Genomic DNA, 26,964 nt, shown 5'->3' on the forward strand with positions numbered 1-26,964 from the left:
TTAAAATACCCATTAGGGTTCTTCGCTCTGCTTGATCATCACGGTATTTCTAGCGACATTTCTCTCGGAGGCAAGATCCTAGCTATTCGAGGTAAGATTTACCGCCTGGCAGTGGCATTTTCTTAGCGACCGATCGTTTTCTTGCTGCTAGCAGCTTGGCGCTCACACTCATGGCGCTGGTCTTGATCTTCTTGCTCGCGATCCGGATATTTCCTGCTACCAGGGCATCGACGCTCTCGTCGGATCTCCAAGCCCTCAAGGATGTCAAGGCCGCGGTAGATCCCTCCAGCATTCACTCCACGACCTGTCTCGGCTCCTGGGACTTCGCCGCCGCCGATCCCTGCGACTCGCGATCCACATCGCATTTCGTGTGTGGCATTGGCTGTAGCAGCGACGATCCTCTCAGCCGCCGCGTCATCAGCTTGATCCTCGACGGCTCCGGCTACAATGGTACCCTCTCTCCATCGCTGGGCAGCTTGACCGCGTTACAGGTGCTCGATTTCTCTGGAAATTCCTTTCACGGCACCATTCCAGCGTCCCTGGGCCAGCTGACTAGCCTCATCAAGCTCGACCTGTCAAGGAACTCTTTCACCGGCGCGATTCCAGACACCATCTCACAGCTCTCGAATCTATCCTACCTCTCAGTCGCCAACAATCACCTCGAGGGGCCGATTCCCAGCTCCATCGCCAATCTATCAACCATCGAGAGGCTCTTCCTCCACAACAACCAGCTCGCCGGAAAGATTCCCTCGCTAGATGGTTTGCAGAGGCTGAGCTACTTCGACGCTAGCAACAACCGGCTGTCCGAGCTGCCGCTCAAGCTCCCGGTTTCGCTGCTCCAACTTTCGCTGCGCAGCAACCAACTTGGTGGGAGCTTTCCACAGAATCTAGCCCAGCTCCAGGGGCTGGAAGTTCTGGACCTGAGCTACAACCAGTTCGCCGGGCACCTGGATTCGTCGCTGTTCGAATTGCCATCTCTCCAGCAGCTCACGGTCTCGCACAACCAGATCGCTTCGCTGGGTGTTCCACGACTTTCCAACGTGGAGAGCGAGCTTGTGGCGGTGGACATAAGTTACAACCAGCTCGAAGGTGCTCTGCCCGTGTTCTTGGCAAACATCAGCAGGCTCTCGGCACTCTCGCTTCGCTACAACAACTTCAGTGGCACCATCCCTTACGAGTTCGCTTCCAAGGCGAGCTCGGCTTCCAAGGAGGTCCAGCCGCTCATGCGCTTGTTCCTGGACGGCAACTATCTCATCGGCGAGGTTCCTCAGCCATTTCTCGAGGTTCCGGGAAGGTTTAGCGCGAGTTTTATCTACAACTGCCTGGCCAAGTGCCCGGAGAGCTTTGCGTTTTGCCAAGGAGGTGGACAGAGGCCAAAGTCAGAGTGCCCGACTCTGTGAGGACTGAATCCAACAGCCAGGAAGGAGGACGAGAAAGAGAAAACAGGACAAGAACTATACGTATGCAGCAGTCAGCTCAAAGCTCTGGGTTTGGATTTCATATACTAACCGCGTGTGGAGGAATTTGCAGTCACGTAATACGTCTTACTGTAGGTGAGAGGGAGACGAGCTACCTAGCTTTTGATCAGATCGTCTCTCCAAACTGTTGCTATCCTACATAGAGGTATGGCTTTGCGCTCCTGGTGTCTTCTACTTCTCAGTGTGTGGAAGTTTTTCTCATCGCGTGTCACTTGGCCAGGTGCACAGATGATGAACATGAGGAGAAAGAGGATCAAGGTTTTCTTTCTTTTTAAGTAGTGCGAAGATCTTTACTGGAGTATCGCGGCAAATCCCAGAAACTTCCAGCTTTTCAAAGGTGCAGCAACAATATCATTGTCCTTGAGAGGACAATATGTCTTTTTATTCAAGTGCTTCTAATAATGTTCTTGGGTTGCTGTTATGTTACAGAACGGAGCCAGTGAGACAGAGACCAAGCACAGACCAGACTGGGAGGATGAGGTAGTAACACCAACAACAACATCCATAAGAACAAGGTGTGTGAATCGAGCCCGGGCTTTAGTGGCGTAGAGGAGGTACTAGAAAGCAAAGCTGGACTGGGAAATTTTTGGAAGAACACAGGGAATAGGAAGTGGACAGGGCACGTACGAGCGGGAGGAATACAGCTGGTCTGTAGCAGCATGAATGGTTTTTATTTGGAGTGATTTGGATTCGCCAGACAGCTAGCAAAAGGGAAAGGCTCGATCTTCAATGCTCGGAAAAGGAACTACTTGGGGGACCCTGGCACAGTGGTGCTGGTGCTGCTGATGGTGGTGGTGGTGGTGGTGGTGGTGGTGGTCACTGGTGGTGGCCACAAAACTAAGTAGTTTCACTAGTGTACGATGGGACTCGACTCGACTCGACACTCTCAATCTCCTTCTCCAGAGGCTGGCAGAGAAGCTCAGACAATATCACCGTCTTCTACCCAAGATCGGACTCTGATCGTCCGGGAGATCAAACTTTAAGCGGCGGTGGCACGGATCTATCTACCAGAGGTACGTTTTCTTAATGAAGCTTCGAGCACCGCTTTTGTCAACAGCCGTGATCTGATGTGGAACGTACTCCAGGCTCACAAGTGGCGCCGCGCGAAAAGGGACACACCTCACAGCCTTTTGATTCATGGCCGAGTGCATGCGTTTTGGTCTAAAGTTTGTGGCCTGGTAAAACGTATTCATTGAGAGAAATCTGCGAAGATTCACGGGGCAGTATTTTTAATCGTTTCTTTTGTTTATGCTGATCTTTGGGTTCCTCGTAGGGTAAGCTCTTGCTTGTGCTCCAGTTCTAAACATTCTATTTGGTGAAGAACATGAAGAACATCGCCTTGAGTGAAGCAGTGGTGTTGTTGTTGCTCAATTCAATCAATGGAGGTTTTTTTTGTTTGGAAGTGGTGGGCGTCTTTGTCCCCAAACTCCAACCTTCTTGTTCTCTTTCTTTATTTCTTCTTTTCCCTTTTCTTCACAAAATGTGTATTATTTTCGTTTAATAAAGAATTATTGGCAAATTATTGATGAGTTTTAAAAGAGAACGTCAGCAGCAGGAGTCGAGCCTGCGCGGGCAAAGCTTCGAGTCTGTCTCCTTAACCCCTCGGACACACTGACATTAACATGTAAACTGTGATTAGTCGATGAGACACGAGATATTTTTGACTTCGGCTTCACGCGGCAAAAATAATCATCAATGCTTGTTTAAAAGATCACCCTGATTACATGTCATCCGTGTGCGTGCTTTGGCCTAGAAATTTAAGCGTCAATTGTACGCAAACTCACACAAGATACAAGCTCCACGCAAAGGCACGCGTGCATGTAGCATTTCTTTAATATCCTAAGCATAGCTTAAGTTAAACTTGGAAGATTCCCCAAGATCATGTCCGGCCTTATAATATTCTTCAAAGGGCAAAACCAACGTCGTCCCGATTCGTTCGCCTTGGACGTCCAAATCCTGGAATCCGAAACGTTTAGAGTAAACTACGTAGGAGAAATCCCCGCATCGCATTAATAAAACCAAAGGATTAACAAGGAAGGCTGTCGGGGAATACTGGGCTTTGCCCTAAACTACATTTTACAAAAGGTGGCGGACATGTTGTTAGTGAAAGATGCGCTTTATTTGTAGCTAAAAGGTATACAAACTATAGCCCTAACCTAATGCTTCGATCGGACGGCCTGTGACGGCCTGTCAACCTGTCAGCTGTCTTGTCACGGTTAAAACAACAACGTAATCGCATTAAATCCAAAGCCCAGTAAAAACGTTTTTCCCGTGAGACGAATTCACGGAATCACCTACCTGAAGTTTGGAAAGCAGGGAACACTTCAATGTTCACTAAAAACTATACTTGCTTCTGCTTTGCCTCTAACGTAACGCCCTCTTAACCAAAGCTGGAGTTAGCAGACCACACGTGGAGCAATCCCAACTGTCGATACCCGACATCGGACGGACGCCGCGGAACCCGTGTCTTATCGTCTGACAGTCAAAAGTACGTCCACGTGTACGCGTATAGCTCAGTTCCGGACACGTGGCAGAATCTCAGGCGTTGGATGGGGGCGCCCATCGACGGCTGGCAGCGGTCCGGCCCCCGGCGCCGTCAGATGGAACCCAATCAACGGTCCCCGCGTTTGAAAATGCTTTTCCAGACAGCGATGGTATGCGTTCTCTCTTTTGTTTGTATGATAGAAGAGAGGAGAGAGAGAGAGAGAGAGGGACAAGAACAAGAACAAGAGAGAGTTTTAGTGAACTCCCGCAACCGGTGCTCCGAGGCTTCGGGGGAGCAATTCCATTCCCCCCAAAATCACTTTTTTTTTCCCCAGCCTTTGCAAAATTTTCCTTTTTTTTTTGTCCCCGCTGCTTTGCTTTGCTTTGTTTGCTCAAATCCTCGAGAAGTTCCGCAAAGAAACCCATTACCGTGGGGGCCATTTCCCATTTCTACGCCCTTCTCCTCCTCTTCCTCCGCCTCACTCTACTGCGATCTTCTCTCTGGTGATTCTCCGCTGCTTTCGAGTGATCATCCGGCTATTACCGTAATTCACACCGTCCAAGCCGGGGCTAGATCAGAGGTCGAGATTAGCATCCAAGCTCCTGGTTTTTTTTCTTTCATCACTGCATCATCATCTCGACATCAGCAAGACCAGCACCAAAGTTTCCAGCTTACTACTATTAAGCAGCAGCAGCAGTTTCTTCATCTCCTCCTTCTTCGTCTTCTTCGTCCCTGGAAAGTTAAGACTGATCTTGAGATATCCTGGAAAGATAAGAGAGTTACCTGGTAGCTAGGGGTCACTGTTTTGAGCTGCTTGATCTTGTTGCGTTTTTCCTGGCTGTGCTCTGAGCTCTGATTGATTCCTTTTCCTCCTCTTTCTTTCTTTTCCTTCTTTTTTCCTTCCTTGCTGGGCACACTGCTGCTAATGATGCAGTAGCAGCAGCAGCCGGAGCAGCATCAGATCAGTGCTTTGCTGATTCACTTGCTTAGTCTTGGCTTGAGCACTAAGTCAGTCCGGTTGAGCAGCACCTTGAGTTGAGTGATTGCAAGAGCTTGATGATTATCTTCTTCGTAATAATGCGTTTCTTTGCTTTGCTCTGACCTGGATTCCAATCCAAGCTCTCGTCTCGCATAACTCTTGCTCCTTCCTCCTGTGGCCTGTGTGATTTCTTGAGCTCTAAGCCATTCGATCTCCCTTCTCTTTGTGCAGTGTTCGAGTTAAGTTGAGCCCAGCAGTACGACTCCCAGTGATGTGCCAGCGGATTAGCGTTTAAAGTCCAAGAATTTCTCATCCCTTCGTTTTGAGTGACCCCGGAGAGATAAGACTCCTTTTCTTGCTTCCTTAGAGCGTTGTTTTGTGTCACACGCACTGTTCCACAAAACCGCGGCATGGGATGGATACCTGGAGCAAAGTGAAGTCTAAGTTTCCAAGGAGACCAGGATTGGAATTCCATTACCAGTAGATAAGAGCCGGGTAACACCAACAACATTCTTTTCTCAGCGCTTGTGCCAAATCCTCTCTCTTCAATCTGCAGTTTATCCACTTTGGTACTACTACTGCAAGCACGCAAGCAAGCGAGGTCCATTAGCACAAGCCAGCGACTTACACAAGTGGTGGTTTAGCCGAAGGATTTTCCACTCGAGTTGCTGTAAATCCCCCCCGGGTCAAGCTCGCTCCACACTCTCGGGGGCTTTGTCTCAGCAACAGCAGCAACTGCAACCAAGTAAGCAGTGCTTGAGTCCCTGTTTTGCTCGCAAAGTAGGATGGATTTAGAGGCAGAGATCCCGGTGTCAATGCCTCAGCCGAGCTACCTTCATGACTCGTCCAACAAGTTGAAGCTCATGGCCAGTGGTGCCAACGGAGTCACGCCCGTCACAGCCGTGGAAGAAGCCGCGGCAGCAGTGGTTGCAGCGTCGCGAGCTACTTTCGCTGAGCCCATCCTAGCACAACCTCTTGCAGCCGGAACTCCAAACACCGCCACCACCACTAATGGCTCCAAAGTTGAGCCGAGCAAGAAGCCGGTGCGGTACAGGGAGTGCCTCAAGAACCACGCCGCTGGCATCGGTGGTCATGCTCTCGACGGCTGCGGAGAATTCATGCCCAGCGGAGAAGAAGGCACCATCGAGTCGCTCAAGTGCTCGGCCTGCGACTGCCACCGGAATTTTCACAGACGAGAAGTCGAAGGTGAGCCTCCGTCTTGTGTATCTGCCTGTTTAAAGCTCCTCCTCATTCGTCCCCAGGTGCCAAGGACGTGATGTCCAAGAAGAAGCCATCGTCAGTCCTCCCGCTGCAGCAACACGGCTCTCCACTGGGTTCCATGGCCCGCTCCCCGGGAGCTCTCGTCGCGCTGAGTAATTCCGACCAGTCGGATGATCACGATCTTGGAGCTCAGCACCAGACCACGTACAGCTTGGCTCACCACCTGATTCCGTCTGCCATCAAAAAGAGGTTCAGGACCAAGTTTACAAACGAGCAAAAGGAAAAGATGTTCCACTTTGCTCACCGGCTGGGTTGGAAAATCCAGAAGCACGACGAGGGCGAAGTGCAGCAGTTCTGTGCTGATGTCGGGGTCAAGCGGCACGTCCTCAAGGTGTGGATGCACAATAACAAGAACACCTTCGGGAAGAAGATGAGCTGAACAAGCAGCAGCCGCAGCAGCAGCAGCAGCAACAGCAACACTTGGTGTTCGTTCGTTTCGGTTTTTACGTCTCTCGTTCACGGTTGGTTTCTGGAGCAGATTGGAAACAGGTTCTCTTTGCTCCTCCGAAAGTTTGTCAGGCTCTAAGAGAAGAGTTTCTTCATCCTGTGCACAAACCAGAGAAGAAGATCGTGAGGCTCAATCAAACAAAGGCTGACAACTAAACCTCTATGTAAGTAAAAGCTTATAGTTCTTGAGTTCCCGCTTCTTTCTTTCCGTGATCTACATTCTTTAACTTCTCCTTTCATCTAGCGACTTGCATATTCCTTGCCTCTCTACACACATATCATACGACTGCTGTAAACTACCAGTTCCCCCCACTACTATTCATTTATTTACCATCGCTAGAATTCCAGCAGTGCTGGGTTTCTATCTCAATAAAGTCATTCTTTTTCTCTCTTTCTCTCTCGTGCATTTTTCCTCTCGCGCAGATAGGCTTTTAAGTTTTCATACGAACACGGAAGCATATATAAAAAAAGAGAGCTAAGAGCTAAAGAACATGGATGCAGCAGTGTTACCTCTTGAATTGGCTGGTATAAAGTCGAAATAGCAGTTCATGCAGAACAGCAAGCACTGGAAAGAAATTATCTCCCGTGTCATAGTACCTCCTGCAATACTACAGAGAAATCCCATCACCGCTACTAACAGCGAAAAACAAAACTGTAATATCGTTGATTAATGCTGCTGCCACTACAATGCAGTTTGGTCCACACCGGGGATTACAAGGAAGGACGTGCTCCGAATTATCTATTCCATCCAGGCATGCACGAAACTTAGTCTATTGCCTATTATACTACTACATGCTTTGCACCTGAAACAAGGGAATAGTGTAGTGTACCTTATAACGCATTAGAATGGTGTCCATTTATTGCATCCACTGCTTAACACCCCTGTGCCTGCAATACGTACCCCCCAAAGAAGTGAGGACCAAGCTGAGAAACTTAAGCGAGAAACCGAAAGCAAGGAGAGAAAACAAACATCAAAAATAAAAACTTTGTACAAACTCTACGTACCATTTGTCAATTCTTCTAGTGTTTGCTTCTTAAAGCTGGCCTGCCACAAATCAAACGCCGATTCGTCGTGAGATCATACCAATATAATTGAGCAGCGGGGTGATGTCATATATGTAACTATCGGGCCAAAATAACTTGGCGCCGTGATTTGCTCGGATTTCACGGTTGACTCAAGCAAGCCTCTCCAAAACGGGGAAGAAGAAGCATAAACCTGTATTCAGGAGCATACTACATTACATTTGAGTACCAACAGTAGAAGAGGCCCGGTCCGGGAGAGACGACCGGCATACCACTGATGGAAAAAAAAAAGAAGCCTTCGAGAAGAACTGGCGACAAGAAAATAAAACAAAGCTTTAGAAAACTGGGAGAAAGACAATCCTACTATACGAGGCTGCCAATCATTACCGGGGAAAGAGACGACGTCAATGATGGAAGAAAGTATTCTCGGGCGGCTGCTGCAGCTTCTTGTTGTGAGAAGCTCCCATCTCACGCTTGAGCTGCTTCAGTATGTCCTCCATGGTGTTATCGCGTCGCCAGTTCGAGAGCAAAGAAAAATTCTTGGGTTCCACCTGAAAAAGCACAGCGAAAAGTTGATGAACAAATTGAAAAAGCTTGTCTACAAGTAAGATCACTAATGGAAACACCAGCAAGTATCAAGAAAACAAAACAAAAAGTGCTTATTGCACAGGTAAGATTACTAGTGGAAACACCAGAAGCTAGACCATGTATCAGGAAAACCAAAAAAAGAACAGCGAGTGCTTACTGCACAAGTAAGATCACTAGTGAAAACACCGGAGGCTGCAAAAAAAAAAAGCGAGTGCTTACTGCACAAGTAAGATCACTAGTGGAAACACCAGAAACTAGACCACAAAGCCAAGAAACAAAATGCGAGTGCTTACAGCTCCAGTCTCGCGATTAACGCAAGTCATGTTGATTCGCGAATGGAATCGCACACTTGGTGGCTTATCCGGATAGTCTTTGTCGCAGTACAACTTAAGTTGATAAATGCGTCCTTCGTGAACAGACTGCACAGAATAAATGAGAAAAAAAAGCGAAAGAGTCAGGGCATTATAAGAGCAAAGAAAGAAAAAAAAGAAAGAGGACATTGCTAGGCCCCAGAATTGTGCCAGTCCACGAACACATGTACACATCGTCACTGTCATCCATGCCCAAGCTCACAGACGCATCGCCAAGGCCCTTCTCCCCTCTCTCCAGCTCCTCGAGCAGCCGGAAATTCCTGGGAACTAGGGAAAGAGAAGAAATCATCCACGTACCCTTGGCGCCGCGAGCAATTTGAGACGATCAACTCACCTAGAGCCATCCCAGCGCCTGCGCGATCCAGCAGCGAGCTGGAGGGAGCGAAAGGATCGACCGCCCCAACGGAAGAACCCTAAAAGTATAATTGAGAGATTTATTTTCACGGGCCCTTTATAGTACTGTCCCATCACTTTTTTTTTCTGTGACGAATGCGATTCTTTCTCATTGTTTCTTCTTCTTCTTCTTCTTCTTGGATTTCTTCTCGTTCTTGAGACGCTCTTGCTCGAGGAGCTCGGCTTCGATGCGAGCTTTCTCCTGTAAGAAGAAGATCAAAGAAGAAGATCAAACAATTGGAGACGAGAGAACCTCTCGTTCGCGTTCCAGAGCTTCCGCACGGAGCTTTGCAGCTTCTTCCTCCTCAGTTCTTCTCTAAAATCCAAATTCACAGACACGAACTTACAAGTGTTGCATGTGAGCGTAAACCTCTTCTGCAAGGATCTCCTCTCTTCTTCTCCAGTCGTAAGCATCTTGATCTCTCTTCTTTGCTTCAGCCTCCTGAAAAACGAAAGCAGTGAGAAAAAATGGAACGTAGACATGAAAGACTTTACCAGTTGCTTCAAGCGTTGCTGCTCTTTGTGTGCTTTCTCTTGCGCTAATCTGTTTCGCTCCGCGGCTTTCACTTGCTCACGTCCAGCCTCTCCCTTGTCTGTAACAAGTTTGATCTGGAGAAAAACGAAAAATAAAAGATAGAACTTGGAAAACGATCCAGGTTACCATTTGCCGGATAGTGTTGTTCGTTGTCAGTTGTACAGGAGTGTTGCCGTAGTCATTTCTATGAGTCACAGAGGCACCCTCCTGGCCTTGAACACACAGTAACAAGTTGAAAGAGAGAAACCAAAAAAGAAAAACAAAAGGATCCATCACAGCAATCGCAAGAGAAACTTAAAGACTTCTCGTACCAAAATCAAGATCTTGGCGATTTGTACATGGTTCCGGCTGCAAGCAAGATGCAAAGGAGTGTTCCCACACTCGCCTACAGCGTTTATTTCCGCCATCTTGATGATTATCATCTTGACGAGTTCTTCGTCTCCTCTCAATGCCTGAAAGATCGCGAAAGAGTGATCTAGAGTTCATTAGCACACTTACCGCCCAGTGAAGAGCAGTATCGCCAACGGCATTTTGCATCTTAACATCGGAGTTCCTGATGATAAGATACTTCGCCATTTCCACGTTTCGATTTTTGATGGCAATGAGCCTAGCATGCCAATCTTCAATAAAAAAAAATCGCGAAACGAAAGATCCAAGAGATCCAAAATCTCTCGCGAAATTCTTACAGAGGTGTGTTCTGAGTGATGGGATTGGGGATATTGACATCCATCCTGCCCTCCACAGACTCGCGAACTTCATCGAAATTCTCCTCTTCCGCGGGTTCCCAGACCTCTCTCGGCTGCGGCTTCTCGGCGAATGGATCTACTTCCTGCACAAACGAAACAATCCCCTTCCTTACCATCCGCGAGATGGATCGGAGAAAGCTCTCACCGCCTCCGCCATCGCGAGAGAGAGAACTAGGGCTTAACCTAGGCCTAGGCGCGAAAGGGATATGCTCCATTTCAAAATTGATGCCTTTGAATATCCGCGACGAGAGACCAATTTACACTCTAGAAGAAGCCTTCCGTGAGAGCATACGTCCGAGACTTGAGAGTTTCTGGGAGTTTCTCAATAGCTTCGATGATCTCCTGGAAGAAAAAATTTATGACGAGAAAGGATCTCTGTGAAGTGAAGTACCTGTTTGCTGTACCGCGCGGAGAAGTGGATGAGGAGAATCGCTTTGTTTTGGAACTTGTCAGACAATGCGACGATCTGGAACAGGACATTCGAAAGTTCTTGCTAGAATTTTTCATGAACTTGCCTCTGAAAGATGAGAGTGGCCATATTCACGAGCGTGTTCTACGGTTCCGCTGTCATTGATGAATGTAGCCTGGGAAGGAAAAAAGAGATTTGAGTCTAGAAACTTTGAGATCTAGAGACCAAGTTTAACCTCCATGATCAGCAGCTTTGCACGTAAAACGTCGGCATTGTTCTCGTCCCCTATGAAATCCACTGTGGTGTCTCCCGTGAAAGCCACCTCTGGACTCCGAGTGACGTTCGTTACCTGTGCAAACAGCACAACTTTCGTGACAACAATACACAATTCTGAGCTTACTTCCACGCCGGAGAATCGTAAAGACTTGATTTTGTCACCGGGAAGGCCCACGTATTCGGGTTTTAGTTTGTTCTTCACAGCATAGATTATGTAGCCCTGCAAATGTGGAGTGCAGAAATAAAAAGGATTAGAAAGTGTTCCGAGCTCATGCAATCTACCTGACTGGGAATTACGTGGTACGTCTTGAAAGGCTTGACGATATATCCTTTTCCAAGATCATACTCTTCACCAATCTAGCAAAAGAACGTAAGCAAATAGCTTGAAAGTACTTTGGAAAGAACTAAAGGAGCTAACTCAGACTAAGCTAGATTTTTGGAAGAACCACGAGAAAAATTTTCACCAACACTTTGGCAAGAGCTGAAAGAGCTAACTCAGACTAAGCTATAGTTGTGGAAGAACCACGAGAAAAACTTACATCAAGTCCGACCAGCTTCATCGAGAGTTCTGCTTGATCGAGCTCCCTGTAAACGTCGAAGAGCTTTTCCACGGTGGCTTTGATCGATGAAGGAACGAAAATCGTGGGAGGCTTCATGGAGTAGAGGCCGCGAGTAGCAACGTACATGGCAATCCCTCCCTGGAAAATTCACAAAAAATGAGCCATGATCCTTCAAAAATCCATAGAAAACGCTTACAATGTGATCCATGTGAGAGTGAGAAATGAAGAGAAAATCCTGAGAGATCGCCCGTTGAGGACAGCGTCCAATATCAAACGCGATTTTCATGGATGGAACGATCACACAGGTCTCATGGCCGCCGATCGAAATACCTTCTACGGCGAAGCCGCCCGCGTTCACGCTCGCCAGATCGCGCCGCCCTCCGCGCACGCTTGATTTGAGCTTCGCGTCTTCCAGCGCCACTTCCTCCATTGCGAATCCCGCCGTCGCCCTTCCTAATCGATGCCTCAACCCTACAATTCTCAAAGAAAATGGGCTTCCCGCCATAGCCAACATATTGTGTTGTTCTTGCGGATTATGGAATTAGGGTTTTGGCGATGGCGTTGGCGCTGGCGCGCGATCTTGGCTCTGGCGGCGCTGCTGCTGCCGATCCACATTGGCGCTGCGATCTGCGAGCTGCCAGTGAGTAGAAAAGTGAATTTTGCTGCTCAAATCTCTGTCCCCAGGAATTCTCGCACAGGAAGCACTCGAGATGGATCACAAGGATGTCAAAGCGTGGCATGAATTCCGTGGATTGGTCACGGATCCGGAGTATCCTGTTAGATGTTCCAAGCAACGAGACGAATTCCAGGTGAGCACTTGCTAGTCATCTAGTCATCTAGCAAGCTAACTTTGATTGTAGAATCCTACATTATATGGAGACGCTTACTTCGAGAGAAAAAGCTGTGGCTTGTACTCTGGACTTCAGCGTTCTTCCTCAACCAAAGGACGACTTGATCTGCTTTGCTGACTCCGAGCTGATCTCTGGAAAAACGATTCTAAGTTTCCCAGTAAGTGGCCAGAAAACTGGAAAATCAGACTGACATTGTCTTTCAGGTTGAGCAATGTATCACTGACAAGCTTGACGGTGGCTTGTTGGATGGAGCTCCTTGGGAAGTTAAGCTAGCGTCAAGATTATTGCGAGAAAGGTTAAACAGATTTTTCTTCTTCTCGTTCCATTGTTGCTAATTCTCGAGCACCAGGTCGCGTGGTGACACATCTAAATGGGCACTGTACATAAGTTCTTTGCCTAAATACGTGCCTCTTCCGCTCTTCTTTACAGATATGGTAGATTTGTAAGCTTTGCTGTGGCGCTGATCATCTTGTTCAATTGGCAGGAAATGAACAACATGGAGGACAGTTTTGTAGCAAATGAGGTCCTTGAAATGAGACGTTTTGCAATCTTGTCATTTTATGCTTTGCGTGGAGCAGACATTGCTCACGCCAAGTTTTCTGACTATGGTAAGCCAACTCAAATGTTGATCGACTTTTACAAATAGCTTGTTTTTACAGTGTGGGCACTCTCTATTGCATTCAGTTTGGGCTGCAGTTTAGGAAACGATGGAGGACACTATCTCTTTCCATTTCTGGGAATTACTGGGACTGGCAGCGAAAAAAATGGTTGTGCTTAAGTTCCAAGAACTTAGAAATTCTTATTTCACTTGTATGTTTTTTTGACAGCAAAACTTACGCTTGAGAGAGGCACGCTCAAGGTCGTTGCGAGTCGTAATGAAAGCAGGGGTGCAGCCATTTCATTTTATCGCGATGGCACTCGAAGAACTGATGCATTCCTCTTTCAAGGTTCGTTGCGCGTTTATCTTTCTCTAATGTTTGAACTTGAGAGCAGGGTTAATACTCAAATATGACGTTGTCGAGGGAGCAAGACTATTTTCCGGTTTAAATGTAACACACTTCCTTTCATCTTACACCCAGCCAGTTTATTTTTCTATTCATGCAGGACGTAGCTGAATGGTTTTTCTCGCGCTATGGTGGCGTCAACAGCAACAGAGTTTTGACGGTAAAAATCAGCAGGGATGCAGCAGAAACAGTAGAAGGTATGGCAAGTAGTGGGATTAAAACAGGCCTTTCAGTCAACTCGAGTGGAGTCGTTGCTCCGTCTTTGCTTTGCGTCGTCGCTTCACTTTTCTATGCAAAGAAGGCGATTGAAGCTCACAACAATAATTTGGGGGGCAAGGCACCGGCGGATTTTGCTGTAGTAGAGGATACAACCTGGGAGAAGGTGATGCACGTGATAGCAGCGAAGAGTTTACACCCCGCGCTAGATGTGTCAAGCAAAAGCACAGAGGTGAATGAGATTAGTTCGGCATTTTCGTCTGCAGTTAAAGCTGTACAGGAACATATAGGTAGTCTAGCGGCTAGGCAGACAACAGATTTTCTAGAGGATCAGTTTCTACTACAAGCGGCAAGATGGGAAGGTATCGGTGTGTCCGCAGAAGAACCATGTTCAGCTTGTCGGTGGCAGATCGATAAGCAAGGATGGAATGACGTGCTTGCTATAGGTTTCAGATCGTCTTTCAAAGACGTGCTTCGAACGGCTTTGTCAGAGCGTAAGCTTCCATCAAAAGCGGCTGTGAATGATGACTCTGGTGGAGAGTCCGTTTCGAAGCTGAAAAGTGTAAGCATTTATTGGTTACGCTTTGCTTTTCCGATTCTGAGGTGCTTTTTCTGGCTAGTTCTCAACTTGGATGGACAAACACGGATTCTCCATTTCTGAAAAGCTAGCTATTACGTCAATGAACGATACTTCCTACCAGAAAAACGTTGTCCGTGGTGTGCTCGTCTCGAGAGACATCGAGGAAGGAGAAACTCTTTGTATTCTTCCGGTAAGAAACTTGTGACGAGCGTGCTTTTACCCGCTTTTTTCTTCTCTAGCTTGAGGCAGGTCTCTATGATGGAAGTCCGGAGAGCGAAGCACAAAAGGATAGCTGGGATTTAGCTGCAAAACGACTCCTACAGGAAAAGTAAGCTTGTAACTGTGAATTCTACTTTTATGACATGATAATTGTTTACAGAGCATTGGGAAGGAGCTCCAAATGGGCTGATTATATCGCCATATTACCACGAGATATGGCATCACCACTATATCTGGACTCCACTGTATGTTGATTTTCTTTTTTCGATCACACACAAAGCTTTTACTTTCACCAGGACCTTCAAGAAGTGCAATGGATGCCAGTTTTACGGGAGGTGATTCAAGTGAGAAGATCCATCAAGAAAAGCTTTCAACAATTCAAGTCTCCTCCATTTTCGTTCGATGACTACAGTAAGGTTATCGTCATGCTCTCAACCACGCTAATAGTGTGGTGCCTTTTCAGAGTGGGCCGTGATCATGGTACACAGTCGTGCCTTCACTTTGCCAGTTCTTCCCGGTGACAGGTACTCCCACTACGTGCTGATGCCACTCATGGATATGATAAACCATCACTACACGTACCAGGTAAGGAATCAACTCAAGCATTCAGCGTGGGATCACACGCGTTTTTCAGGCAGACTGGATGTCTCAGCCCGTAATCGATCGTAAGCTAGAGATTATAGCCAAACGAGCATTAAAGAAAGGGGACCAGCTCTACGCTTCGTTTGGTCCTCGTTCAAACGACAATCTGTTTATGTACTACGGTAAGTTCTATAAAAAAAACAATTTTTTCTCGCTAATAACATGATGTATCTTCTTCGTGGCAGGATTTGTGCTTGAAGACAACCCATTCGACTCTGTACAGATATTTTCCTCATTTGAGGTGGGTCATCTATATGTGCTGAGCTAGCAGAGTTGAAAAGATTTTTGTTTCCAACCAGGATGCGACCTCTTGGTTCATTCAGACATGGACAACATATTGTCGCAATCATTTACACGACGCTGGCGCTTACCGGAACTGCAAACGAAGCTCATGGAGCGAGACCTGGCCCGCTGTGAAACACGCTATAGATGATTTCGAGAGCGGGAGCTCTGGCCAGAGCAAGGAATGGTGGGAGCTCGTCTCACACTGGGCTGACATTGGATACCAGTACTTACCATATCAACCCGGTGCCAACGTCTACGCATTTGGCATCAGCGATCCAAGTCTCATCTCAGCTTTCACAGCAGCGTCAACTCTCGTCGAGTTTCCTGCCAAGAAAGCGAAGACACAGACCAACAACAGCACCAGTTCCCTCGAAGAGTTCTTCGCCTGCATCGAGAAGTTGCAAGACAAGTTGATGGACAGACCTTTGCTGGGGAAGCACCCGTGCCAAGATCATCTCGTCTCGGCTCTAGCGCTGGAGAAAGATGGAGAAGCCATGAAGGACTTGGTCGCCAGACTTTCAGTAGCTATACGCTGTGCTGAGATCCTGGCTACGCTGCCAACGAGCATCTCCCAGGATCTCAAACTCCTCCGAGAGAGAAGCCCACCGAGCATCCACATTCAGCTGGCGCGAGAGTTTCGGTACCGCAAGAAGTTGCAGCTCAAGGCAGTGATCCACAGGGTGGTGACTGGAACCAAGACGACGAACAACGCAGCGAAAGAGAAGAACTACTTTGGTACATAGCAACGAGGACCTTCGTCCGGAATGACAGAAGTTTTACAAGTAACAACAAGGAAGAGCAAAGATTGTCAGACAAAGCGAGAGCGAGAGCTTACTTCGACCGGAGGAGCGCATTCTTTTCATTCATTTGGAACCAAAAGAACGACGATGAAAGGTGGCTACTCCTCACGAGTAATCGCCGATGAAGTTACTGTTGTCCGCGCCAAGGCCGAAGAGGACTCCAGCATACTTCTCGGTGGATCCCTTCAACGCCCCCTTTTTCAGCTTCTGGAACGCGCACGACGTGAGCAGGCTATCGGACCCAGCCTGGTGACACGGCCCAACGCGTTCCACCTCGAGCACCTCGGCCAGCCGGTTGAGACCCCCGTGGAGATTGTCGCAGAACTTCATGAGGTACTTGACGTCGTAGATCGTCGGGAAGTAGATCCGGAGGAGCACGAAGAAGTCGGCCTCGCTGGGTGGCAAGTTCTGGCAAGTGAGCAGCTTGAGCAAGTAGCCAAAGTCGTAGCCGCTGTGGAAGGTGATCCAGTGGACGCTCTCGTTGAGGATCACCCCCGAGGACATGAGCAGCTCGCCAAATCGCTCCGCGTCGATGCCGTGCTCCTGGTTCTTCTGGAAGTCTATGCCGCTCTGCTTGAGCAGCTCGATCGAGTCGTGGGCGTAAACGTCCTCCTTGATGTTAAACTCGCGGAAGTTAAACTGCCAGAGGTAGGACTCCCGGGTAGAGCCAAAGGTGGGGAGATTGCCGTCCTCGTCAGAGAATGTGAGCCCGAGCTGGATGAGCTTGAGCAAATCGACGTTGGCACGCAGCATCTGGTACGTGCCTGCCTTGAAGCCAATGGGGCGGACCACCACACCCGGGAACTCGGTGTCCATGGCCAGGTATGGGAAATCGTCCACAATCTCGCGGATGAGCTTGAATTCCTCCTCCAGATTCTCGGCCCACACCTCCCGGATCCGGAGGGTGGTGCCCTTTGACACTGCGGACATCTACACTCCAGTTCTTTGGCGTCGCCGGATTCTCTCACCTAGAAACAATGCCAGCGCCCGCTGCCGTGCTGCTGCCGCCACCGCCGCCGCTGCTGGAGATCAAGGAGATCGTCGCGGATTATCGCTCCATCGCCCTCTTGGCGCTGAGAGAGAGAGGGAGAAGAAAGAAGAGAATGTGGCAAACCCTAGCTCGAGCCAGGGGTCGAACCGGACCCACATTAAAGAGGAGGAACAGGGATTCGAAACTGGATCGGTTAGTTTGGATATTCGATAGGTATCGGATGGCTTTTGAAAAACGAGCGGGACAGGGATTCTAGGGTTGGGGATTTGAGATGTGAGGGCGCTCGGGCGCAACACTGGCGGCTGTCGGCATGCATAGGTCGTATTGATTCGCGCGTGAGCGTTTTGGCTGCCAGTTATCGCAGATCTGCGAGAATTTGGGGAGGTTTGATTCTCTGGCTGGATTTGTATCAAGGATTTATCGCTCTGTGTGTGGCAGGGTTATCGAACTAGAGTGTCATCAAGATGGTAGCAGTGAAAGAACCCCCGCCGGTATGATCAAGCCTTTTGCGTTTTCTTGGGCGTCCTGCTGATTAAAACTAACGAATGCAGGGGAAAGCTAACGAGAAGAAGAAGAAAAAAGTGATTCTAAACGAGTTCTCACAGTTACCAGCTAAGGCTAAGGTTTTCTTTCTTTTTTCTTTTTCTTCAGGTTCCGCCCAGACCAAGCGTCTTTAAAAACATGAAAGAGGATACGGATACAGTGGTTATCTCCACCAACGATGTCAATCGCATCAAGGTATTAAGCTTTGTGCTTTTTGTCTGTCAGAGTCCGCATTATCTCCTGTTCCAGGTGAATTCTGTGATCCTGACTCCGACAATGAGAGCGCAAATGGAGAAGGAGAAGTACGAAGAAAGGATGCGCAACTCTGCCATTGCTAACGAACGCAAGGCCATGATGTTGAAGGTAGTAATCAGTTTCATATCATTCCGATATCAATTTATATACGTGCAGATGGAGGAAGAAAGGAAGAAGAAGTCTGGTGCTATTCCTGAAAGCGAGAAGATAAAGAAGGAATTAGACGCCATGTATGGCTCTTGATCGTTGAAGTATGGCAGGAGATTAATCAATTTTGTTGCATATATTTGGGTTATTTCTCATGCTGTGTTTATTTCAGGACGCTTCAAAACGCCGCGAGGCTTACAGAAGAGCAGCTGGACGATGTGAAGCGCATGAATCAGATGATGCTTTATGCCAGATGCGTAACTATCAGAGATGAGCAGAAGAAAGAGAAAGTACGTATAAGCATGCTTTTTTGTGAAGGTAAACTTTTGTATCCCGAACTTGCAGACACAAAAGTTCAAGGAGCTTAAGGATTACAATCAAGAGGTGCACGAGGCCATGATGGCAAAGATTGTGAGAGAGCAGAAAGCACATGATGATCACGAGGCTCGAAGGCATCACCAACGAATGGAAGGTGCAGCGGTCATAAGGCATCAAATAAAGGTACTGGGAGTGATGAGGTTCTAAGCGGAAGTGTGACATGCATTTCTAGGAAAGAGAGGGTCACAGAAAAATCGAGGACGAGCTCAAGCAACTCGAAGGAATCCGTATCCGGAGGCAAGCGGAGAAGGACAAACTTGAAGAGGAGGAAAAAGCTAAAGTGAAGCATGAGGAGGGACAGAAACTTTACAAGGCGCTGTTGGAAGCAAATGCTGCCAATACGGAACAGAGAAAACTGATGAAGATGCTGGAGAAGGAGGAGGAGCAAAAGATTCAGCTTTACAACTACAAGAAGGCTGTTGCGGAGCAAGAGCGAGCTGACGAGGCCGAACGGATCCGTAAGCAGAAGGAGCTAGAAACTGCTCGCCTGCGAAGCATGCAAGAGAAGGCGCAGGGTCAACAGGCAGCGCTGGACGAGTTGAGAGCGCAGAGAATCCAGGAAGCCGTGGAGAGGGAGTGGAGGGAGAAAGAGAAGGCAGCTGCGGAGCGCTTGAGAAAGATGAACGAGGATCTGGCCGAGGCAAGGGAGCAGCAGAAGATGTTTAAGATCACGCAACTGGCGGAGCAGGCTAAACAGGAGAGAATCGAGTTCTTCAAGATCATAAAGGATCAGCAAGAGGCACTGCTCAAGGCTAAGATACTAGCGGAGGAGCAGCACAAACGAAACCTTCACCACAGGGACGATATAATGGGACAGATTGCAAAGAACAGGGAGGTCAGGCTCAAGGCCATCAAGGAGAAGTTTGAAGAGGGTGCAAGAGCTCGGTTGAAGCTGCTCGCCGAGTTTGAGAGGCTACGACAGATCAAAGAAAGGAAGCTCAAGGAGTTGGAGGCTGAAGGAGTGCCTGACAAGTATAGAGCGGAATTGGCACGTAAAAAGGTTGTCATCAATTGAGGCCGGGAAGGAAAATTACTTACAGGTTATTTAAAACTGGTTTTTGGGATTGGGGATAAAAAATCAGCTATGGCGTCTCAAGGGTATGCGTTGAGTTTAGTTTCTTCTTCTTCTTTGGTTTTCTTACTCTCGTTGGTTTCTTCCGGCAAGGTGGTGGTCCAAAGATACTGTAGCGGTTGTGACGGGAGGGAACAAAGGTATTGGGTTTGAAATCATAAGGCAACTAGCAAAGAAAGGCATCAGTGTCGTGCTCACGGCGCGGGATGAGAAGCGAGGCCTAGCAGCGCAGGCAAAGCTCAAGTCCGAGAACTTGCATGTCGAGTTTCGGGAGCTTGATGTGAGCAGCAGCGATTCCGTGGCCGGCTTGGCCAGTTGGCTCGAGAAGGAGTACAAAGGTTTTGACATTCTGGTGAGCGTTTGCTGGATTCGGCATGATTTCTCGATCGTCACTCGTTTCGATTCAGGTGAACAATGCTGCCGTCGTTGGAAACGAGTTTAGTTTCCAAGCTGTGAAAAACCTCGTAGATACAAACTACGAGGGCGTGAAGAGAACCACGCGAGTTTTATCGCCGCTACTTAGGCCCAGCCAAGCAGGAGCTCGGATCGTCAACATCAGCTCTCAACTCGGCCAACTCCATGTAAGCTTTTCATTCCTAGACAGTTTTTTGACTGATCAGGTTTCTTTTCTTCCATACAGAGGCTTGGCATTGAATCTTACAAAAAGAAACTCACAGACATAGAAAACCTGTCCAGAGAAGTGATCGATTCTTTCGTGGACGACTACCTCTCCGCTGTGAGAGACGGCAAAGTGGAGGCCAGCGGTTGGCCGCGGGGCATTTTCGGAGCCTACACGGTCTCAAAGATTGCTCTCAACGCCTACACTCGCCTAGTCGCTCGAGACGTCCAGCGAGAAGGACGCCAGCTCTACGTTAACTGCGTCCATCCGGGCTACGTCAAGACGGAGCTAAACAACAACCGAGGCTTTCTCTCCACCGAGCAAGGCGCGGACACCGCAGTGTGGCTTGCGCTCGCGCCTGCTAACGAGCAGAGCTCCGGGGATTTCTTCTACGAAAGGACAAAGTACGAGTTCTAAAGCTGCGTGGAAATGATCTAGATATGTTCATAGCTGAGTAAATTATTGTACAAGATGTTTAAATGGATGTTTATTTTGTTGTGAGTGTTTATTCAGCATTACATTTTTCAGCTTAAAAGATAAACATATGACAGGTATTTATATTTAACAGTTTTCAAATAAAATTATTTAATACTCTTTGATTTATATTATTATTATAATAAAATAATCTAGTAAGAAAAAAATTATTTAGATAACTTATTTATGATTTTTATTAAAATATATTTCACTTAAATTATAGCTGTGAGGTCTAAATGTATGACTACAATGCCATATACTAATATTAATATAGTGGGATTTTGGTAATTGTTATCTAAACCATTCGCTCTTGTATATAAGCTAAGGTTTTTTAGTATATTGATATGCATATTTTTTTCATATTCCATGCACTCACATTAATGGAAGTGAGGGGTACCTTTAATTGTCCCTAAAGGGTGCTTGGATTTGGGATTTTAGTTTAAATCTAGCTTTTGCATTGTCTAGATCTAATTTTTTCCATTTTATTTCTTTTATTATTTCCTTTCAGGATTTTGGTTTAGATCTAGTTTTGGCATTGTCTAAATCTCCTTTTCCTTCTAGCTTTTTTTTTCATTTCTTTTTTTTTTGCTCTTTCCTTTTCATTCATCTTCATTGTAAATTAGCAATCTCCTCCTCTTTTGACTCTAAAGTAACAATTGATGCAATTATTTGATGTTATGCAATTGTAATTAAACAACCAAACTCAGTTGATGGTAGCATTCACAGCACGTGGTACAGCTCCTTCTACTCTTAGTGCCAATCCTCACGTTTAGCCGAAGTTCTTTCATGGGAATCTTAAGGATGATGTGTATCATTGGTTACATCATTTCATGGTGATTGCCATATATCATTTTTGGGATGATACTTGACATTTGCGTGAGTTCTCCATGTGTCTCCAAGGGACAGCATTGAAGTGGTATAATGGTTTGAGTGTAGCCACTCGTGGGGATTGGAGTGTTCTCCTAGACGTCTTCAAACATGCATTCGGACATACCAATGATTGTGATGATGCTTTTCAACAATTGCATCGTCTTCATCAAAGGCCATCTGAGTCGGTGATGCAATTTAACGTTGGTTTCCAAAGCCTTTTGCTTCGTGCAGAGCCAAATATGTCGAAATGGATCAAGCTAGGAATGTTATAGTCAGCACTTTGTCAAGATCTTGTCAAACTTGTGTATGCACCTGCTCCAGCCACCCTTGAAAATGCTCTTTGCTTGGCACAACGTTATAAAACGTTGCCTCTTCCACTTTTCGTTGCACGTCCTTCAACTCCACTTCCTGTGGGTGATGGTCCTGTTCTCATGGAGGTTGATGCTACTGCTACTCGATTCCAAGGACAAGGGCGAGGACGTGGTCGTGACCGTGACATTTACTACTGTATGTGTGATGAAGTTGGTCACACTTATTGGTGTTCTCCATGTTTTCCAGATTAATGGCTTTCATTTCCTGGGTGAAAACCTTGGTGTTAACAATGTCCTATTGGTGCTATTGCAATGGAAGTTTTGGACACTAAGATGCATCTGGAAAACAAGGAGTTGCACAAGTAACGGAGGGACCTTACGCGAATAAGTTAGTGACCAAGTTAGTGAATAAGTTAGTGTCCATTTTTCTTTTAGCAGTATCATTAAAGGGTTCACTTGACACCAGTTCATCTAGTGTTTACTTTCCAAATTTGGTTTTATAACAAAAGGTCTCTTGTTATTCTCTTTGTGTTGGTTGATACAGGTTTAAGTTTATCTTTTATTGCTCGATCTGTTGCCACAAGTTGCCATCTACACTTGCGTTGTGTGGCAGAGCCAGTTTTCATTCTTTATGGCAATGGTTGTACACATACATGTGCACAGGATGAGGTGGACCTAGTTGTGTGTATGGGCGATCTCAAACTTGGGTTGTAGTTATTGCAGGTGGCGCCGAGTCAAGCTTTTGATCTCATCCTTGGTATGGATTGGTTGTAATGCAATTATGCCAAGTGTGACTTTGAGGCTTTTCCCTTTTGTCTCATACTTCTTTATATTTCATCAATTCCTCTCACTTTTATACCTTTTCGTCCCTTTGCTTCTACCTTTGCTTCCAATACTTTTGTTTCTCCACTACTTCCTCCTATATTTTTATCATGTTTTGCTCTTCCCTTTTCCGATCCCTCAAACAATCTTTGCGTTGTAACAATTGATTAGCTCATGAAGGGGTATGCCAATCTCTTTGAATTTGACCTATTGTCTGGGATTAAGATTGCCACACGTCATCCTATTCCAACTAGGGATGCTCATCCAATCAAGATTCTTGTTTGTTATCAGTCACCCAAAGAGATCAAAGTTTTACATACAAATATCAAGGAGATGTTGGAAAAGGGTCTTATTAGAAAATCATGAAGTCCTTGGGCATGTGAACCTCATATTGTGACAAAGCCTGATGGGAGTATTCATTTCTGCATTGACTATCATTTATTAAATAAAGTGACGATCCCAGATATGTACCCTCTTCCTCACACTGCTGATATCTTGGATCATCTGGGAAAAAGTCGATGGTTCACTAAGCTAGATCTTGCTTTTGGGTACTGACAAATATCAATGGCCGAAGAAGATATTCCTAAGACTGTTTTTTATACACTATTTGGTTTGTACAAGTTCTTGATAATGTTGTTTGGTTTGAACAATGCTCCAGCAACTTCCCAGCGGATGATGGACGAGGTTCTTTGTGATATGCCAGAGGTGACTACTGACTTCATTAATGATATTTTGATCCACTTAGAGGGGACATGTGAAGAACACATCTGTGATGTTTGTAAAGTGTTGGATCGGCTACAAAAATTTGGTTTAAAACTGAAGCAGTCAAAGTGTGTGTTCGTGTCCAAGGACACGACTCATCTTGGGTACCATATTTCTTGTGAGGGTTTGCAAATTAATCTTGACAAACTTGTAACTGTTCTAAAGTTCCCTACTCCAAAGCATGTGTATGATATGCACTAAATCAGAAGACTTTAGCAATGCTCGCAACGATGCAGTGTGATCAGAAAAATGATCCACAAAACAACTAAAATATTACACCTTGCCCAAAAGAATGGGTGTTCAAGGATCTCAAAGAGTTATTAATGACTCTTCCGGTTTTAACATATCCTGACTACACTTGACTTTTCATTTTGAACGTAGATGCTTCTAACATTGGTCTTGGAAGTGTGTTGATGCAAAAGAGCCCGAGTGTGCCTAGTTAGTGCCATCCCATTACATATATAAGCTATACATTACCAATGGAGGTGAACTACTCCACGATAAAAAATAAATGTTTAGTAGCAATCTTGGGTTTTGAGAAACTTCATGCATATCTACATGGTTCTCAGACGTTACTAAAAGGTGATCATTTTGCCATTACTTCATTATTAAAGCAAAAGAACCCAGTTTGTCGTGTTGCTCAGTGGGTTTTGAAGCTTCAAATATATGGTTTTGATGTTGTTTATCATCTTGGGAGTTTTATGGCTGATGCTGATGCCCTTTCTCAAGCTCCTCTTCCTTTTTCACTCTCTTCTCATGTTTCTGATGAGCTTGCAATTCTAGCATCTATGGATTTTCTCGAGCATGTGCAACGGTTGAAACGCTTCGTACAAAGGGATCAGGAACAACTAATATCACCTACAAATCCACCAATGCCTCCTCCTGACGTTCCTCCAGATCCCAACCCATCTATAAGAGAACTTTGATGGTCTTTTATTATTCTAAGAGGAGGGGATGATGTGAGGTAAGTGTATAGCTACAATACTATATACTAATATTAACATAGTAAGATTTTGGTAGCTGTCAAATTGATTTCAATGGGAAATAAATTCAAAAGATCAATTCCACTTACACTGTTTATGCACCGGCACCATTGTGATCCATTTCGAGAAGCATGCATTTCCCAGAGATTTTCTTGCAAGAGATGGCAATGATGGGACAGGCGGGAAGGAAAGCTTGATCCCCAGCTGTCCCTGCCCGGGGAGAGCTGGGACTCGAGCTTTTTTTCACAAGAGATGGAGAAAACTCTGGGATTGACAGTACTGCCTCTTCCTGCGCATTTGCTCGTCCCAGCTCGGAGTGACACCAAACTTTGGGATCATTGCCTCAAGTGTTTCTTACCTCAATGGATCAACTGCAAGCAGTGAGAATACACAGCAAAGTCACCTCGTTTGCTTGAATTCCTTTGTCTTTCATCCTTTCTTCTCATTTTTCTCCTTTCTTTTTACTCTGCTTTCCTGTGAAACCAGAACAAAACCTTTTCAGTATCACCTTGAGGAGCATAGCCAGAAATAAGAGCAGTTGAGCTTACCACATCCTCGCAAGAAGATCAAACACTCACTGTGCCTCGCTCGCACTGCCATATTTTCGTAAGTGTCCACCAGGCTATGCAAATCTCTCTGTGGAAAAACTTTCTCAAGTTGGCAACCTCGCAGAAGCCTTTAAAACGGAGTTGAAGCTCAATGCCATTTCGAGCGAGATCGGTGTCATAGATAACAGTGTTGGATGGTTGCAGGAAGTGGAAGAACGTGGAGGTGGCTTCTCTAGACAAGATGGATAAGGCGCGAACATTCTCTGTGAAAGCCCTAAGTAAGAACCTCACGGAAATTTCTAGTTGCATTATTTTCTTTGACTTTGTAGTTGCAAGTTTGTCAATGCTTTGCATGTGAGTGCTGGCAGTATATATATTTTGTGTTTGACTTCGCCTCCTCCACTTGATTTGTTGCAGTGTACTTAAAAGGAGCTTGCGCTTGTACAGAATCTGACTAGGTATGGCCAATTTCAGGAAAGCTCTCTTGTTTCTTCTTGTTCTTCTTGTGATGTTTTCTTTGGTGAGCTGTAGATCAAGTGTCAAGCAGCTTCCAATTGAGTGCAGGAAGGGTAGTGATGGAAGCTACAACAACATTTGCAAATGTTGCTATGTGATTGGAAGCATCTCTCAGTACTGCAAGGAAGATCGGAAAGAAATTGAAGAGATCAATTCCAGTTGCGCTGTAATCCTTTGTGCACCGGCACCATTGTGATCGTTTAGAGCGTTATGTACAACACAGAAGAATAATATACTTTTGTAGCAAAGAAATACAAGACCAGTTTTCTTTTGTCTTGTTTCTCGCTTTTTGTGTGCTAGGCAGTGGAAAGTAATTTCGTAGGGAATACTATATTTTATGTAAAACTTATCTGGTCACAACGAATCCTCAAAACATGATTCCATGATTGTTGATAAAGGGCAACAATATTCATGATCACTGGGTAGTATCCATAGCAGTATTGAGAGAAAACTCGAAAAACCATGAAAACCAAGAGAATAATTTTATTCTTTTTCATATCAAACTAAAGAAATCAAAGTTGGAACGCCTGGAAATGTTTGGCATAGGTAGAATATATATATATATGCAATGTCTCTACCAGCATATATCACTTGTCGAATTAAATTTTCTATCTGAAGTGTGTTATGAGAGTTCTAGTTGGTTTTCTGAGGAGATTTGCAAAGAAAAGAGGGATATATAACATATGACCATAAAAACAAATCAAATTTGTATGATCCTCTTTTATGATTCTGCAAAAACTGGCAATTAAATTTGACCTGTGACCTTTCACTGCCATTTTAATTTCATTTCCTACTTCAGCAATAAGCAGATAATTTCAATATTAATAATAAAGAGCAGATCATACTTATATTAGTTTCTTTAGTTTTAACTGCCATACATCCATCCAAAAAAATCCCCCAATTCCACAATATCCATACTTGGCTGCAACATACCCCTGAGTCACATGATTGATACCCACCTGTGGTGCACAGCAAGAACTATAGTCACATACCAGAGTATGCTAGGAAGAAATGGCAATGAACGTGGATAGAGAATGAGTTATATGTATCCTTATATATAGAAAGGACTTATCCAAGTTGCAGTTGAAATAAAACTCTGGTCATATGGAGTCACATTCACATTCTTTCTGCTTAGGACTATATGTTCACAATCTTACATTCAAAGTAATGCATATGTTGAAAGTGGGTCCTTACCGCAGAACCTTAATCTGGGCCTTAGGCCAACTTTAAGTTCCACTTTAATTCATTTCTCAAATCTGTGACACAAGTGAGTAAAAAACTAGAGTCAACTCAAGTCAAACACACATTTTCAAAGTCACAAGTTTCCGCCCTTTACAAGCCATTCTAACTTAGCCAAAATCTTTTAGTGCTGGCAATGCCACTTTCTCTTTGAGCAGAGCAGTTGGCAGCAGGGACATCCTACGAGCCAGGCAATGGTAGCAACATTATTTACTACAACACTGCCAAGACCATAGAGAAGCAGAAAAACGCTGAGACGGTCCTCC

General features: G+C 45.8%; 7 protein-coding genes and 1 long non-coding RNA gene across 13 annotated transcripts; 4 read left to right on the plus strand and 4 right to left on the minus strand.

Moving 5' to 3' along the window:
* Nucleotides 1-20: 20 nt before the first annotated feature.
* Nucleotides 21-2,880, plus strand: LOC9635707 (probable LRR receptor-like serine/threonine-protein kinase At4g36180). Of its 2 annotated transcripts, none has more exons than XM_024670884.1 (5): nucleotides 21-91; nucleotides 152-1,623; nucleotides 1,699-1,815; nucleotides 1,908-2,491; nucleotides 2,564-2,880. In XM_024670884.1, exon 2 carries the CDS (start codon nucleotides 171-173, stop codon nucleotides 1,398-1,400), a length of 1,230 nt encoding a protein of 409 aa, XP_024526652.1. In that variant the 5' UTR covers nucleotides 21-91; nucleotides 152-170; the 3' UTR covers nucleotides 1,401-1,623; nucleotides 1,699-1,815; nucleotides 1,908-2,491; nucleotides 2,564-2,880. The 2 variants fall into 2 exon arrangements, with proteins under 2 accessions (XP_024526652.1, XP_002965556.1); XM_002965510.2 differs by having other exon boundaries at nucleotides 27-91; nucleotides 155-1,623.
* A 1,670-nt stretch (nucleotides 2,881-4,550) lies between these two features.
* Nucleotides 4,551-6,281, minus strand: LOC112345019. 3 transcript variants are annotated; one of them, XR_002991924.1, is made up of 3 exons: nucleotides 5,776-5,888; nucleotides 5,421-5,677; nucleotides 4,551-5,365 (listed from the first exon to the last, which is right to left on the minus strand). It is a non-coding gene; the product is annotated as an uncharacterized LOC112345019 (long non-coding RNA). The 3 variants fall into 3 exon arrangements; XR_002991925.1 differs by having other exon boundaries at nucleotides 4,551-4,695; nucleotides 4,747-5,677; XR_002991923.1 differs by having other exon boundaries at nucleotides 4,551-5,677; nucleotides 5,776-6,281.
* LOC9634609 (zinc-finger homeodomain protein 2) lies at nucleotides 5,589-7,065 on the plus strand. The gene is made up of 2 exons (XM_002965511.2): nucleotides 5,589-6,148; nucleotides 6,205-7,065. Exons 1-2 carry the CDS (start codon nucleotides 5,728-5,730, stop codon nucleotides 6,600-6,602), a joined length of 819 nt encoding a protein of 272 aa, XP_002965557.2. The 5' UTR covers nucleotides 5,589-5,727; the 3' UTR covers nucleotides 6,603-7,065.
* Nucleotides 7,066-7,863: 798 nt separating this feature from the next.
* On the minus strand, nucleotides 7,864-10,513 carry LOC9634610 (ubiquitin-conjugating enzyme E2 variant 1C). Of its 3 annotated transcripts, XM_024670887.1 has the most exons (11): nucleotides 10,472-10,513; nucleotides 10,267-10,409; nucleotides 9,892-10,187; nucleotides 9,707-9,792; nucleotides 9,541-9,654; nucleotides 9,393-9,487; nucleotides 8,987-9,247; nucleotides 8,780-8,919; nucleotides 8,575-8,700; nucleotides 8,081-8,244; nucleotides 7,864-8,001 (listed from the first exon to the last, which is right to left on the minus strand). In XM_024670887.1, the coding sequence occupies exons 1-8, from the start codon at nucleotides 10,481-10,483 to the stop codon at nucleotides 8,835-8,837; spliced, it is 1,092 nt and encodes a 363-aa protein (XP_024526655.1). In that variant the 5' UTR covers nucleotides 10,484-10,513; the 3' UTR covers nucleotides 7,864-8,001; nucleotides 8,081-8,244; nucleotides 8,575-8,700; nucleotides 8,780-8,834. The 3 variants fall into 3 exon arrangements, with proteins under 3 accessions (XP_024526655.1, XP_002965898.1, XP_024526656.1); XM_002965852.2 differs by lacking the exons at nucleotides 9,393-9,487; nucleotides 9,541-9,654; nucleotides 9,707-9,792; ... (1 more) ...; nucleotides 10,267-10,409; nucleotides 10,472-10,513 and having other exon boundaries at nucleotides 8,987-9,102; XM_024670888.1 differs by lacking the exons at nucleotides 8,987-9,247; nucleotides 9,393-9,487; nucleotides 9,541-9,654; ... (2 more) ...; nucleotides 10,267-10,409; nucleotides 10,472-10,513 and having other exon boundaries at nucleotides 8,780-8,980.
* Nucleotides 10,514-10,518: 5 nt separating this feature from the next.
* LOC9635708 (tRNase Z TRZ1) lies at nucleotides 10,519-12,112 on the minus strand. The gene is made up of 8 exons (XM_002965853.2): nucleotides 11,768-12,112; nucleotides 11,551-11,709; nucleotides 11,294-11,368; nucleotides 11,136-11,231; nucleotides 10,971-11,084; nucleotides 10,842-10,910; nucleotides 10,718-10,792; nucleotides 10,519-10,668 (listed from the first exon to the last, which is right to left on the minus strand). The coding sequence occupies exons 1-8, from the start codon at nucleotides 12,083-12,085 to the stop codon at nucleotides 10,591-10,593; spliced, it is 984 nt and encodes a 327-aa protein (XP_002965899.2). The 5' UTR covers nucleotides 12,086-12,112; the 3' UTR covers nucleotides 10,519-10,590.
* A 3,972-nt stretch (nucleotides 12,113-16,084) lies between these two features.
* On the minus strand, nucleotides 16,085-17,306 carry LOC9635709 (probable CCR4-associated factor 1 homolog 7). The gene has a single exon (XM_002965854.2). It carries the CDS (start codon nucleotides 17,096-17,098, stop codon nucleotides 16,274-16,276), a length of 825 nt encoding a protein of 274 aa, XP_002965900.1. The 5' UTR covers nucleotides 17,099-17,306; the 3' UTR covers nucleotides 16,085-16,273.
* Nucleotides 17,307-18,241: 935 nt separating this feature from the next.
* Nucleotides 18,242-19,575, plus strand: LOC112344968 (cilia- and flagella-associated protein 45-like; the record flags this gene model as incomplete). The annotated part of the gene is made up of 3 exons (XM_024670721.1): nucleotides 18,242-18,394; nucleotides 18,450-18,605; nucleotides 18,655-19,575. Coding segments are annotated over 3 exons (1,152 nt in total), but the record flags the coding sequence as incomplete, so codon positions are not given.
* LOC9635710 ((+)-neomenthol dehydrogenase) lies at nucleotides 19,469-20,679 on the plus strand. Its single transcript, XM_002965512.2, has 4 exons — nucleotides 19,469-19,580; nucleotides 19,648-19,906; nucleotides 19,962-20,135; nucleotides 20,195-20,679. Exons 1-4 carry the CDS (start codon nucleotides 19,567-19,569, stop codon nucleotides 20,588-20,590), a joined length of 843 nt encoding a protein of 280 aa, XP_002965558.2. The 5' UTR covers nucleotides 19,469-19,566; the 3' UTR covers nucleotides 20,591-20,679.
* The last annotated feature ends 6,285 nt before the right edge of the window (nucleotides 20,680-26,964 follow it).

The sequence above is a fragment of the Selaginella moellendorffii genome, unplaced genomic scaffold (assembly GCF_000143415.4).
Source record: "Selaginella moellendorffii unplaced genomic scaffold, v1.0 SELMOscaffold_6, whole genome shotgun sequence".
NCBI lineage: Eukaryota > Viridiplantae > Streptophyta > Lycopodiopsida > Selaginellales > Selaginellaceae > Selaginella > Selaginella moellendorffii.